The sequence below is a fragment of the Dipodomys ordii genome, unplaced genomic scaffold (assembly GCF_000151885.1).
Source record: "Dipodomys ordii isolate 6190 unplaced genomic scaffold, Dord_2.0 Scaffold43, whole genome shotgun sequence".
Lineage (NCBI taxonomy): Eukaryota > Metazoa > Chordata > Mammalia > Rodentia > Heteromyidae > Dipodomys > Dipodomys ordii.
The window spans coordinates 4,240,336-4,255,088 of NW_012267259.1; the positions used below are offsets into that span (position 1 = coordinate 4,240,336).

The 14,753-nt window shown below is 34.0% G+C and overlaps 1 protein-coding gene across 1 annotated transcript in view; it reads left to right on the top strand.

Annotated features, from left to right (window-relative positions):
- The window catches only part of Dcc (DCC netrin 1 receptor), a 997,292-nt gene that overhangs the window by 490,844 nt on the left and 491,695 nt on the right, over positions 1-14,753 (top strand). The window contains exons 4-5 of the mRNA XM_013018919.1: positions 13,111-13,261; positions 14,547-14,683. Of these exons, the coding sequence (XP_012874373.1) occupies positions 13,111-13,261; positions 14,547-14,683 (288 nt within the window). The remainder of the gene's footprint in view (positions 1-13,110; positions 13,262-14,546; positions 14,684-14,753) is intronic.

The window sequence follows — 14,753 nt, forward strand, 5'->3', positions numbered from 1 at the left end:
TATATATATATATATATATATATATATATATATATATATATATATATATATTGCCGGTTGTGGGCCCTCTGGGCCTGGGCACTATCCCTCAGCTCTTCAGATCAAGGCTAGCGCTCTACCACTTGACACACAGTGCCAGTTCAGGTTTTTTTTCTGCTTATGTGGTGCTGAGGGATCAAACCCAGGGCCTTATGCATGCAAAGCAAGCACTCTACCACTGAGCCACCTACCCAGCCCAAACTTTCATAATTTTAAACTGGATAAAATTATTTTTTCTATTCCTTTTGTTCATTCCCTTAGAAAAGGATGAAAAATATGATCATATTATATTTAAAACCATGTGGTATCTAAGCTTCCTAGATATGATTTTGAAGATTGCATGGAAATGTGTTCAATTGGACTACCATATCTGCTTTCATGGATCTTGTTCATGATGAGTTATTATGAAAGAATTAATGTGCATTTCATATTTCCGATATGCCACTGTGATAAGCAGTCAGGTTCACAGGCCCAGACAGGAGACTAAGTATAAAGCTTGATTTCATTACCTGCAAGTTATAATACTTAAGTTAAATTCAATTTAATACTTTAATTATACTGCAAAATAAGGACATTCTATACTGTGGCTCGGTGTTTTATCAACAAACTATATTATTGGAAATATTGAAATCCTGGGTAAATAGTGTAGTTATTTGGGGATTTTAGAGACTCTTCCAATCTCAAAGAGTTTATTGTCATGTCAAGATTATTTCCCTGTGAAAAACTTGATAATCTTGATTATACAATTATACATTTATGCATTGGTAGTTACTTGACCATAATCTACCCTGTTTCTGCATCTTATTTTCTTTTTTCTTTTTTGTACCTAAGAGAAGACCAAATTTGCTGCAACTGTTTCCTCTGTAGATACCCACTGCTACATGGTTTCCATCCTTACTGTACTTCAATCCTATTTTTCCTGCAGTAATGTATAGTTCAAGGAATACTGGTTGTTGCACAGGAGTAATATGATAAATAAATGAGACTAGTTCAGCGTTTTTGAATATTTTTGAATATTTTCATGACCAATAATTTTACTTACTATTTCCCTCCACATTCATTCCTTTTTTTTAAATGTGAAAGTACTGTACAGAGGGGTTACAATTACATGAGCAAGATAATGAGTACATTTCTTATCAAGCATTGTTGTCTCCTCCTTTGTTTCCCCTTCCCATCCCTTCCCATCTCCCCGCCGCTCCCTGCCAGAGTTGTAAAGGTCGTTTTTCGACATAATGACTTGTACATCTCATTGTTGCAATGGATCCACATGTATCCCTATTTAAATTATTTGTTTTTTCCTTTCCCCTTCACAAATTATACCAGCATCAAATACAGTGAAAGCTGGGGCTATACTGTGGGGGAGGGACACACAAAACAACAAATAAATCATCTTATAAATATGTTAGAAATATATGCTATAAATATGTTTCTTTGGGCCTGGCTTACTTTGCTTAATATAATTTTTTCCAAGTCTTTCCATTTCCTAACAAATGGGGCAATGCCATTCTTTCTGATGGAGGCATAGAATTTCATTGTGTATATATACCACATTTTCTTGATCCATTCATCTACTGAGGGGCATCTGGGTTGGTTCCATATCTTAGCTATACTAAATAATGCTGCAAAATCCTCCATAGATGGTATCTCTGTTGATCTCCTTTTTTTCCTGGGATGCAAAATAGTCATATGTTTTCTTAAGTTCTGGCACAACTTTTTTTATTCCATTTTGATTAAATAGATAATATAGATATAGTTTTAGTTAGTTATCAAATATAAATGCATAAATAAAAAAACTTTATTCATCTTCTAGAAAGTTTTAAGTGCTTTCTTATGGATATATATATAGGTATAATTTTTTGATTCCATAAACTAAATTGACACTTCATAATGACATTTGTTTTCTAGAATTCTGTCAGCTATGCTTTTATTAAAAATTATTCTAAAAATAAAGATCACTTCCCTCAGACCTGCTACAAAATTATACTATTAGACCAAAATTTGCCTGTGAGACAGAAGGAAAGGAACCATATGGCAGTGATAGGAATAGATATTCCCCTTCTTCCTCCAGATTCTAACTACAAATAGCAATGTGTGTGTGCTTGTGTGTGTGTGTGTGAGTGTGTGTGTGTGTGTGTGTGTGTGTGTGTACGCGTCTGCACATGTTTAAAGAAAGAGGAAATATGAACAGATGTCGGAATATTTACAGAGAGGAGATGTCATTTTTAGTACTGAATTGGTATAAAGAGGAAGGAAAATAATAGAATCACAGAGTGATGAAAAAATAGCTCCCAAGAAATGACTCCCTTCCTCCTCAAAACTCCTTGGTTTACAGCCCAATGGAGTTTTTCATTTTTTTATGAAACAAATTCTGATACCTTTGATCAGCCTGGATTAGGTTAGGTTTCAATAAAAATAATACTAAGCACAAAGTTAGAGGAGGTATGTCATTGAGTTCTTTACTTAGAGCATATATTATCTCACATAGCTGAAGATACCTAGTCCCTGCTGAAACAGAACTAAAGGGAAGTTGGCTGAGATGCCAGAAAATGGATATGAGGTTAACTTGAAATTAAGGGTACACACGGAGGAAAGTAGCCATGTGAAGTTAAATGTACAATCATTATTCCTGGGAAGAAACCAAAGAGAATGTCCCACTGTAGCTTCTAGCTTTCATTTTCAATTGGAAATATATTTGAAATTCCATGAAGACAGGGATTTAAATTTAAAAGAAGCACCCAGGAGTATACAATGACAGAAAAAGGTTTTGCATTTAGTAAGAAAGGAGAAACGAAATTAAAAGCAACTATGTTGAGGATGATAATCATTAAGATTTGAAAATTTGTACATTTTTCTGTTGACACAGAAGTCAACAGTCCATAGTTTAATTTCTCTATGCTTCAGATACTCTTCAGATTCAGCATTGCAACTTTAACATTGTGGTTACTGAATCATAGTCTTGGAATAATGACCCATTAAAAGTAAATTCATTTCAATCACAGGATGCATCCATTCCAGTTTATATGGGATAGTGGTGATGGAACACGTTGTCTGAAGGCAATTATAAAAAAGAGTTTCATATGATTCTACATAATGTCTCATGTTGAATTATCAATATAGCCATCTAGTCATCTGTCATGAGAGCAGAACTCCCGTGGACTTCTGAGTCACTGGAGGATATCTATTAATGCAGAGGTCAGCCCAGGTCCCACCTGGCTTCACAGATTGACCATGGCTCACAAGAGTCTGTGCTGTAGGCTCAGGATATGGTTCAATGGTAGAATTCTTGAGTAACATAAGAGAAACCCTTGGATAAGTTTCCACTACCACAAGGAAAAAACATTTGTTTTGGAAAATATCTTTAAAACAGAAAACATTGTCCTTAATTTCTTTTTAAATTTTTACTATGAAGGTGATGTACAGAAGGGTTCATAAGTCAGATGTTGGGTGTATTTGTTTTTGAACAGTGTTACCCTCTTCCTCATTTTCTCCCAGGATTTCCCCACCCCACCCTTTCCTCCCCCTAGCTATATATTTCATGTCCAACATAGTTTCTACTGAGTAACACTGATGAAATAGTTTACCCTTTGTCCCAACATTTCTGTGCTTTTCCTTGCCCTCCCCAAATCAGATAAATTGACATACAAGAAAAAGGTTACAGAAATTTAAAAAAACAGTGACAAAATTGGGGAAAAAAAGACAGAAAAAAAACCACAAAAAGTAAAATTTTAAAAATCCTCTTGTATCTGTTTGTTGGAGTTCTTCATTAAGCATCAGTTTTTCATGATCACATGCACATAGCTATTGAACCCTTGTGATCCTCTGCTAAGAATATCCTCCTTTGGTCTCAATGTGTGAATGTCTAGAGCCTTTTTAATTTATTGTGTCCAAGTGTATTTTTTTTTACTATCCCTTGGGTTCACTTGTAGATTTAAAGGCACAATTATTACAAATGAGGGAAATGATGCACTTTCTGTTTCTTTGAGTCTGGCTTACTTCGCTTAATATATTTTTTCCCAAGTCTTTCCATTCCTTTATGAATGGGCAATGCCATTCTTTCTGATGATAGCATAGAATTCCATTGTGTATATATACCACATTTTCTTGATACATTTGTCTGCTGAGGTGCATCTGGGTTGATTCCATATCTTGGCTGTGGTAAGCAATGCTGGAATGAAAATGGTTGTGCTGGTGGCTTAAACCCCCCATAAACAAATCTTCAAAGAAAAAACAACCCAATTTAATAAATAGGCTAAAGACTTAAAGAGAAACTTCACAGAAGTAGTATGAATGGCCATAAAAGAAGTACAAATCCAAACAACATTGAGATTCCACCTCACCCCAGTTAGAAGTTCCATTATTGAGAAAAGTAACTGGCAGTGATGTGACCAAAAAAGAACACTACTACACTGTTGGTGGGAATGTAAACTTGTTCAGCCACTTTGGAAAGCAGTATGGAGGTTTCTCAAAAGATGAAACATAGAGCTTCCCTATGACCCAGGAGCAGCCCCGCTCCTGGGCACCTATCCAATTGATCTCCTCACTTTTATTCATATACCTGTCTGATACTTCGTTAGGGACATGACCTATGGTGATGACTTGAGTCTTTGCTTTGGGATATGTTATGGAGAAGTAAATGTGCCATTCTATTTGGTTTAATGTTTCCAATGTCTTTTTTTAACTCTTTTTAAAAGATAATCATTGGGAGCTGGCCACTGGTGGCTCGTGCCTGTAATCCTCAAATCATGATTCAAAGCCAGCCCCAGCAGGAAAGTCTGTGAGACTCTTATCTCCAATTAACCACCAGGAAACTGGAAGTGGCACTGTGGCTCTAGTGATAGAGTGCCAGCCTTGAGCTGGAGAGCTCAGTGACAGTGCCCAGGCCCAGAGTTAAAACCCCACGACCAACCAAAAAAAATTAATCATTGGACACATTTGGGTTTTGTACCACTTTCCCAAGTGAAAACAATAATAACAATAAGAAGAGTAGACAGGAACGAAGAGGGTAAGGGAATGAAAGAAGAAATAAAATTATGCAAAAGAAATAGGCTTCTTGGTTGTCTCAGAATTACCTAACTCATTGAAATAGTGATCACATCATTTCTCAAAATTTAGTCCATAGAGCTTTGTATTTTTTGCAAGGAAATCTTTAAGTTCATTTTTGTACTAATGATGTTATATATTTCACCATATTAACTTACAAATGACCTTGAAAACGTAGTAGGAAATGATAACTCTATTAAATAGTGATCCTTAGCTTTATACCTTTAAAAATAATCGGTGTGCCAAAATAGGAAACATAAGTAAAGGAAATAAAAATGCAATGAGTTTTTCCTTGTAGGCACTACTAAAAACATTTGAATTTCAAACTGAACTAGCTACATTTTCTCCATTTTATGGCACATTATTTATGCCTGAAAGGACAATCAACAGGAATACTATAGCTTTTCAGACTTGGGAACTTGCTAGATATTTTCTGAAAAAAAAATGAACAATGGAATCAGAAATATTAGGGGAAAAATGCTTGTTGCCAAGGATGAAATTTAAGCTTTTAAGCTAAAAGTAAAAATTGAAAAGCTTGCATTGACCACTGGGAGCATGAGAGTTTCCCAACATTAAAAGTCATTTCTGATAGGATTGGTGGTAGAAACATATGATAAGTTTTTGATACTCTAGAGTCAACATTTATAAGACTTGTTCAATAAAGTGTACTATTCTAAATGACTATTGATTGGTGTGACAAAATCATGCATGGACAGAAGATTCATTCAGTGTATCAGATCCATCAATGGATTTGTAATGCATACCACAGAAAGTTGAGGGATACAAGGTCAGATTTCATATGATGACTAACTTTCAGGAAAGTGCTTATTAATATTTGGGAGAGTGATCTGAAAGCCAATCAAAATATAACTTCCAGCTGTGTATCTATTTAATGTTGGTTTGTTTAATTAAGCCAAGTATATGAGAATAATTCTGAATGCAGAAAGTATTCTAACCACCAACTTATTTCTATTAAACCACTCATTGAAATAATTTATAAGAATGTAAAGAGCAACTACTATTTGCACTAACATTTTGGTTCTTCAAAAATACATTGATTTCTGACATACTATTATCAACAAACTACAATTAGTAAGCACATTTTAAAATTTAGTTTAGAAAATATTTGTATTATCTAAATACATAGAAGTGTTTTGGGATCCTCAGTAATATCTACCATTTTGACATTGATATATCAATATTGTTATTTGTTTTTGAAAAAGATCACAATAGATCAGTCATTTCTAACTCATATCATATAAAATAGGTCAAAATTTCCATTTAAAACATGTTAAAACAGAAGAAAAAAGAGTGGGAGAAATAGACATAGGTATGAAATTGTCACATGATGGGCCTATATTTTATATCTTTCCAGTCTAGAAAATATATCCCTTTAATGACCGTCTTTTCTTTCTTTATTTATCTGTCCTCAAGTTCTGATGACAGGGTGACAGTATCATAAGCATCAGGCTTACGTTTCATTTTCTCCAACAGGAAAAGCTTGAACTAGGTTGGGATCCAAACTAATCATGATTGATTGCAATCAATTAGGAAAACAGTAGTATGATTTGCTGCATTCATTTTTAGGAACAACACAGTAAAGAGGCTGCTTTGAAATTTTAATATAAAAATTTGACATAAGAAACAAATCTGTCTGTCTCTGTATATATGTGTGAATGTGGAGGATGAGGGTTATGGGGCTGGAACTCTGCGCCTGGGCGCTGTCCCTGCGCTCTTCAGCTCAAGGCAAGCAGTCTACCACTTGAGCCATGGCACCACTTCTGGTTTTCTTGTGCTTTATTGGAGATAAGAGTCTCACACACTTTCCTGCCTGGGCTGGCTTTTAACCACGATCCTCAAATCTCAGCCTCCTGAGTAGCTAGGATTATAGGCGTGAGCTACCAGTTCTTGGCTTTTCCAGCTTTTATTGTAAAGCAGTTATTGAATATGTTTTCTGGGATGAACATTTGTATTGTCGTAGCTTTGTCTTAAAATATGTTATTCATACATAAAAATATATAGTATATGCACATGAATTTATAGAGATATAGTTTAAGGAATAAAAACAAAATTCCATGTGTATACCTGACACCCAGTATATGATGAGGCAGGACATTAAAAACATGTATTCCATTACTCTTTTGGTAATGAACCATGTTCTTTAATTCACTTGAAAAATTCTTCATGTTCTGTTGGTGGAATAATTATTTTGGATATGAATATGTGAGTGCCTATATAGCTAGAATACAAATGACTTTTACAAGTAATTACTAATTTTGTCATAGTTCAATGAAAACCAATTTAGTTAACAAGAACCACATCTTAGAATTTCAAGTTCAGAACTCTTAAAGCTTTCTAGTTTATACTCTTAGGGAGCCTAGATTTGGAACTTTTGTTTGGTCTTAAATATTTCCATTGAGTTTTAGTCATTAACCTTTGCGATTTGTTTGTTTTTGTATAACTTCTATATACTTTGCAACATTAGAGGTTAAAATAGCACTTCACTCTAAATATATTACATATATTTTAAAAACATTTAGAAAATGCACTAAAAACTCAGAGACAACAATAAAAGCTACCTGTGAATCCATCATACTATGTTAAGCTTGACAGCCATATTTTTTCCAAACTATTTTGAAGACAAGTATATTTCCTAAAAGTATCTCTAAATTACACATTTGAAAGAGAAAAAATAAAGCAGATGTCAACTTGAGTATTATATTTGTAGATGGTAAAAATCATTCTAGTAGAAGCAAAATGGAAACTAAAATCAAAGTAAAGTAACAACTCACACAATTACTAGGAACTTCAAATTATGGGGCTGAATTGGTTTATTTTTTTTACTATTTACATTTATTTTAAAGATGTATTACTGAATCACAAGTTAGCATAAAACACTATATCTTAAGATAGTGACACTGTATAATCATTTATAATTCTGGACAATCTTACCCATTTTTTCTGAGTAGTTTTCTGTTTCATGTGTGTATTTGGTTGAGGGAGAAAGTTCATGATTTCCTTATTCAGGTATCTAGGGTTGAAATAGGCTGTGGCTGAAGAATTTAGTTCTCCTCCATGGGCTTAGTCATTGTCTTATTGGCCACAGTAACACGGAAGTCTCCGAGAGCAAAGGCTGGAGCTGGAGATCTCTCCACTTTTTGGTTCTTGAACTGTACACCATTAATCACCCATATTCCAGACTAAAGCAAGACACTGGGCCATGCTAGACATTTGAAGCAGAGGGAAATAGACACTGCTGGATTTCAGGAACCTCACATAAGTCATATTTCTCTTTAATCTTCCTTGGCAGTGTGTATCCTATGAACTATTTACCATTAAAGGAAATTTCTATTCTGTTTTCCCCCCCGGGGGGGTGGAGACTTTCCCTAAAACTAGAATTTATTAAATGATCTATGAGAAGCATCTTTTTGGAAATGGAAATGTATTTCTTTGTCAAAATGATAGCATTTTTTCATACCTATATTCAGAGTGACAACTCCAATGCCTCTGTAATCAAAAGAAGCTATATCAGAATTTGGCTAACCTGGAATATATGATTTGATCAAGAATGTAGGTAATATCAGGACATTCTTTTGTGATGACATAAAGCTAGTGATATCAAGACTAATGATATGTTAAAGTAAAGCTAAAAAAAACCTCTCAAGTAGGTTTGAAACAATCTATTCTAAAGTTATAGGGAAAGAAATGCATAATAGTGAACATACAACTGAGGAAGACTTAAAATTCTGAGGAGGGATACTACCTGTTTTAAGTACTTAAAATACAGTTACAATAGTCAAGAAAGTATAGTCTTGGTAATACATTCATATGTGTGTGTGTGTGTGTGTGTGTGTGTGTGTGTGTGTGTGTGTGTATAAAGAGAGAGTGAGAAAGGGTATATTTATATCTTCATAGTTATATTGACTCATTTATATACCTATATCAATATATATCTATATGATGGTTGTATGTATACATATGGATGTATATATGCAAATATGTTAATCAAATAGAATATAGTTCCCTGAACAGATTCACCAAATACAGTTATATGAAGGCTCCAACATTCAGGCAACAGAAAGGATAATCTTTTTTTTCAGCAAATATCTGATCAAGAACTCATATTCCAAAATATATAGCGAATCTTGGAAACTCAATATTAAGGAAATGCCAAGTTACCTACAAAGGCAAGAAACTCGTAATAACAGTACAACTCTGTCAAACTTGAAAGCCAAGAAGACATGGCCTGATGTATTTAGAGGCTGACAGGAAACAACTGCCAACTTAGATTACCCTGCTAGCAAAGTTATCATTCATAGCAGAAGGAGAAATAAAACTTTACTAGACAAACACAAATCATTGCAATTCATAACCACTCAACCAGCACTACACAAGATACTCAAAGGCATCCTTCCCACAGAAGAGGCAAAAAAAAGGGAGACAATAAGTATCACTAGATGAGTACAAAAACAAATGGAAAATAGGAAAGAATCAAACACTACAAACAATACAATGGCAGGAATAATTATATACCTTTTGACATTAATACTGAATGTTAATGGTCTCAATTTGCCCATCAAAGCTTCAGATTGATGAGCTGATTAGAAAGCATGATATAAACATCCATTGTAGGCAAAAATACTTAACCATTTTCTTTGTTGTCTATAAAAACAAACATTAATTTAGGGTGATATGTTAGAAAAATCAAATGAACATAATCGAAGTACTAGTGACAAAATCGACCTGTAGTAAAAAAAATATGCAGAAGAGACAGGAAGGTCACTTCATATTAATAAGATAAAAATACAAAAGGGGACATAATAATTCTTCAAATATTTGTAGACAGCAAATTTCTATGTAATCAACTTTATTAAATGAACATTATTAGAATTAAAAATATAGACCCCCAACAAAAATCATATTGAACAACTCCTATTTCCCACTCTTAACTGTATATGGATAATTCAGAAAAAAATCAACAAAAACACTAAATGACTCAAATAGTTAAGAGCTTCAATACATACACTCTTCTCAGCACCCCATGGAAAGTTCTCTGAAATTGTTCATATTTTAGGATTTAGGACATAAGGCTCATGTTAGCAAGCCTTAGCTATTATTTCAAAAATGAAATAACTCCCCATATTCAATAAGACCATAATAGAATAAATCTGGAATTGGAACTCAAAAGTCACAGAAATTATTTAAACACATGAAGACTGAACAACATATTCTTAAATGACTAGTGGATCACTGAAGAAATGAGAGAAGAAATCAAAAGGTTTATAAAATCTAGTAAAGAAGAGAGAATCCCTTCCAGAATCTTTGGTATTCCCCAAAGCAAGTTCCAAGAGGAAAATTTATTTATTATTTATTCATTTTTATACTTATTTTTAATTATATTGTCAAGGTGATGTACAGAGCATTACAGTTACTTGTGTAAGGTAGTGAGTACATTTCTTATCAAAGTTGAATACCCCGTTCCTTGATTTTCTCTCACTTTCTCCCTCACAAACCTCCTGTCATGTTGTACAGTTCAATGCCGTTGCATTGGTTCACCCTTTGTCCTATGTCTCACCATTTTGTTGTTTCCCCTTCCCTTCCCTAATTCAGATAAATGTGTATACAATACCCAGGGTACCAAAATCAAATACAATGACAACCAGATATGCTCTGGTTTCTCTTTAGACCATATAAATTTTTCACCTTTTTTACCAAAGAAAAATTTACTTCATAAGGCATACTTTTGTTTGTAGTGATATGACTTCTGGGAAGAGAATGATAGAAGTAGTGAAAAGATCAATGGTTGCTTGAGGTTTAAAGTACAGATAATAAATATAAAACAGAGGAATTAGTGAGCTAAGGAGATTTTTAGGGGAGTGAAACTTCTGTATAGAATACCATGGTAGATATATGACATGGTCTTTGTCAAAACTTAACTTTACTGTAAACTATCAATTTTTGTCAGCAATAGAATGTCAATATGGTTTACTATAATACTTGAATCATACTAATGGAAGACAATAATTAGAGAAAATGAGTGACAGGAGAAAGAAACCTGATGATCTGATACGTAGAAACGTTCTACTACCTACTCAAAGTTTTGGTAAATGAGAAATTTAAAACTCATTCTCAAAATGATCCATTTTGTGTTTTATGATTTTGTTTTGTGATAAACTAGCATAATAGTTTCAGTTGAAATGTTGAATCATCTATGGGCAAATATTTTACCTCTGCGTGGTCCCAGGTAAATGTTATTTATCTAGAAGAATAACTTAAGTAGAGGTCACTTGATGTTTCCTGGAGATGATATGATAGAACATTATGAAATATATGCAATGAAAATATTCCTCCTGAGTAGCAGATGGTGAACATAATGTGTCCAGATGAATAACCTCTGTGTCCAGACAATCTCTTTGTAAATGTACATTGTAGAAGAACTTGTCTATTTCAGAAAAAAATTGCCAGCCATACTCTCTTTAGAAACACATTTGTTTAAATTTGAAAAGGAAAACCAAAACATACCACTAGCAACTTTCAAAAGTTTGGAGGCAGTTTTCTACAATGTTGGTTTCATAAGGATAACACATTTGGAAAATACTTTCAATATTTTCATTGTGAAGAGAAGTTATTTAGCTGGCTGGAACAACAAGAAACAGATGTGGAAATCACAAGAAAGTGTGAGTTTTATTTCTCCACACAGAGAGTATTTTGTATGCCAGTTAACTCTCAGCTATCCATTACTGTTCTTTCTTACCTATGTGAACCTGTATGGAGTTGGTCCTGGATGAAGAAAATTAAAGATATTGTTAAAATGTATCCTGCTGTCCTCTCTCATACCACTTCCTATTTAAGCACCAAGAGCCTTTGTTATGGAACAATTATATCTCCTCTCCTTTGTGATATTCTTTCTATCTCAATCCTAGATTTTTAGGATTTCATTACCTCATTTTCTTTGCGTGGACATTTTACTTTGACTCTGCAGCATGACAGATTATAGGCTGATCCTGCTTAATGTATCAAGTTGAAAATAGTCTTTATTAAACATTTCTAGAATGCTGTGGATTTTGAAGGGGATGAACAAATAAGAGCATTTTACGTTAAATAAATAGGTGATGAGTCATGAAAATTTCGTCAGTAGGTCAGAGGGTATATTAAGGGAAGGCTATCTTGATGGGTCAGGCTACTGTATAAGCTCCACTGTGAATGGAGCTTACATAGTAGAGGAAAGGTATACTGTATACTCTAAGGAAGATTTCCTCAGTATGGAACTCAGAGTTTTATTTTTCTTATTCTATCTGATATAAAACAATGAGTTTGTATCAAATAAGTTCTTAGGTTATATGGATGCTGCTTCAATTACCTGTCAGTAAGGGTGAATAATGCTATATGGGTGGCACAAATACATTTTGGAGATGAAATAGAAGTAAACACAATATTTCATTCACCCAGAGTTTCAGCTCTAGGGACAAGCTCACTCTCTAGAAAAGTTTTAAATTGTAAACATTAAGGAAAGGCTTAGAGGTAGCCGGACGGATTGCTGCAAAGCCTACAAGCAAATTTCTGATATACAAAGTGCAAATGCCTTTATGAAGAAAGAAAATATGGTTTCAGAACCCATGTTGGAATCCTCTGTTCTGTGTGCTATTTAACATAATTTGAATGTTAGTTTATCTTATACACCAAGTCACAGACATAGCACACAAAGCTGAAGATGCTGAAGGACATTTTAGTGACCAAATAACTGAACTTGTCAAATATTTTGGGTGATAATATTTAGAAAGCTTGTTGTTCATGTTGTTTGGGTCCTCAGTGGTGACAAGCAAACAAAACCTGTGACTAAAAATGAGTGGCTTAGGAATTATGAGTCACTTCTGATGTTCTCATCCTAGTATCTATAATGGAAAAAGTCCTCTAGGAGTTTACATACAAGTTTCACTGCTATCATGCCAGATTTGTTCTCTTCATATAAGCTATATAATTTATCTTTGCAGTTTTTCATGAAATATGGGATCCTGTGTTTTCTTTCCATAGATCCAGGACTACATAGACAGCTGTATTTTCTGCAAAGACCATCCAATGTCGTAGCCATTGAAGGAAAAGATGCTGTCCTGGAGTGCTGTGTTTCTGGATATCCTCCACCAAGTTTTACCTGGTTACGAGGCGAGGAAGTGGTCCAACTCAGGTATGACACCTTCTGTCCTTTAGTGAAGTCTATATCGTTATCCACATTGACATAAGCATCTTAAATGCTAGCTTTCTCATCACAACTAGAATTCCTTGCACTTCTTGGAATGACAGAGTAAGAAAGGCATTTACCTCCTGAGATGAGAGGGTAGAGAAAAAAGCCAGTGTTTATGGGTCTTTTCTGAATGAGGACTGAGAAGGCTAGGGTGGTCCTCGAAGTGGATTTCAAGTAACTTTGTCACACACACGCACATAGACAATTATGTGAGGCATAATTGGCATGGTAATCATTTAATAATTAATCAGTACATACATCCCTTACATTATATATATATATATATATATATATATATAATATCAATTGCCCACCATAAGTCTGTGAAATGTCCTTCTTTAATTAATTAGAAAAAATGGGATGAGAAAAGAAACTAGAATTTCCTTAGTTCAATAAATAACATGTCCTTATAAACCTGAGTGATTATTTTAGCTCTAATTGTGTCTCTGTCTATCTGAGTTATAACAAATACTTAAGGTAAGATTCAGGACCAAGACTGGCCTTGAATCATGTGAGCATTCATAATAAGGCAGAGTTAGAAAATAGGCCTAAAATAGAATGGAATACTTAGTTTAAAACATTTTTTGATTAAATGGAACTCACTTAAGAAATTAACTTTATCGATCTGGAGGAATGCTGTACTTCTTTTTAATGCATTTGTTTTCTAAGATGAGATATATTGACAGATCATAAATTCACCTTTAAATTTTACCCAATTTAAATATGTACTTAGCCAGCAACAATGCATGGTTATACATTCAAAATGTTTTTAAAATTATAAAAAAATGTACAAGAAAAGTAGTCACAATCTTAGAATGTCATATTGTTCTCCACATGTTCTTGGAGCTCTTGATTCAGCTGAAATGTTACATTATTCAAGATCACCAAACTGGATGTCAGGGATATGGCTTTCACTTCCACTCTGAGAAACCACATTTCGGGCATGAATTAGATGTAATTATCTGCCAGTTTCTTTTCCATTCTAAGTTAGTTCCAAGTTTTGTCTACTGCATCTCCTAGATTACCATCACACAGCTTCCCAGTGAGAGTAGTTTACCTTGAATTAAGTTTAGTTCAAGAAGAGACTTGCTATAAAGCCTTTCTAATGTAGAATTTCTTTGTTACTTTCAAGTCAAGCTTTGGTAACATCCACTTATATTTCTGGTATTTGTACTGTATACCTATATATTAATTCACTGCTTCATTATATATGTGCTGTGTCTTATAGGTCTAAAAAGTATTCTTTATTGGGTGGAAGCAATTTACTCATCTCCAATGTGACAGATGATGACAGTGGAGCGTACACCTGTGTCGTCACCTATAAGAATGAGAATATCAGTGCCTCCGCTGAGCTCTCAGTCTTGGGTAAGTGAGATCAGTTTACAGTGTACCCTTCAAGATACAATACCATGACTTTTTTTTTTAAATTTTATTT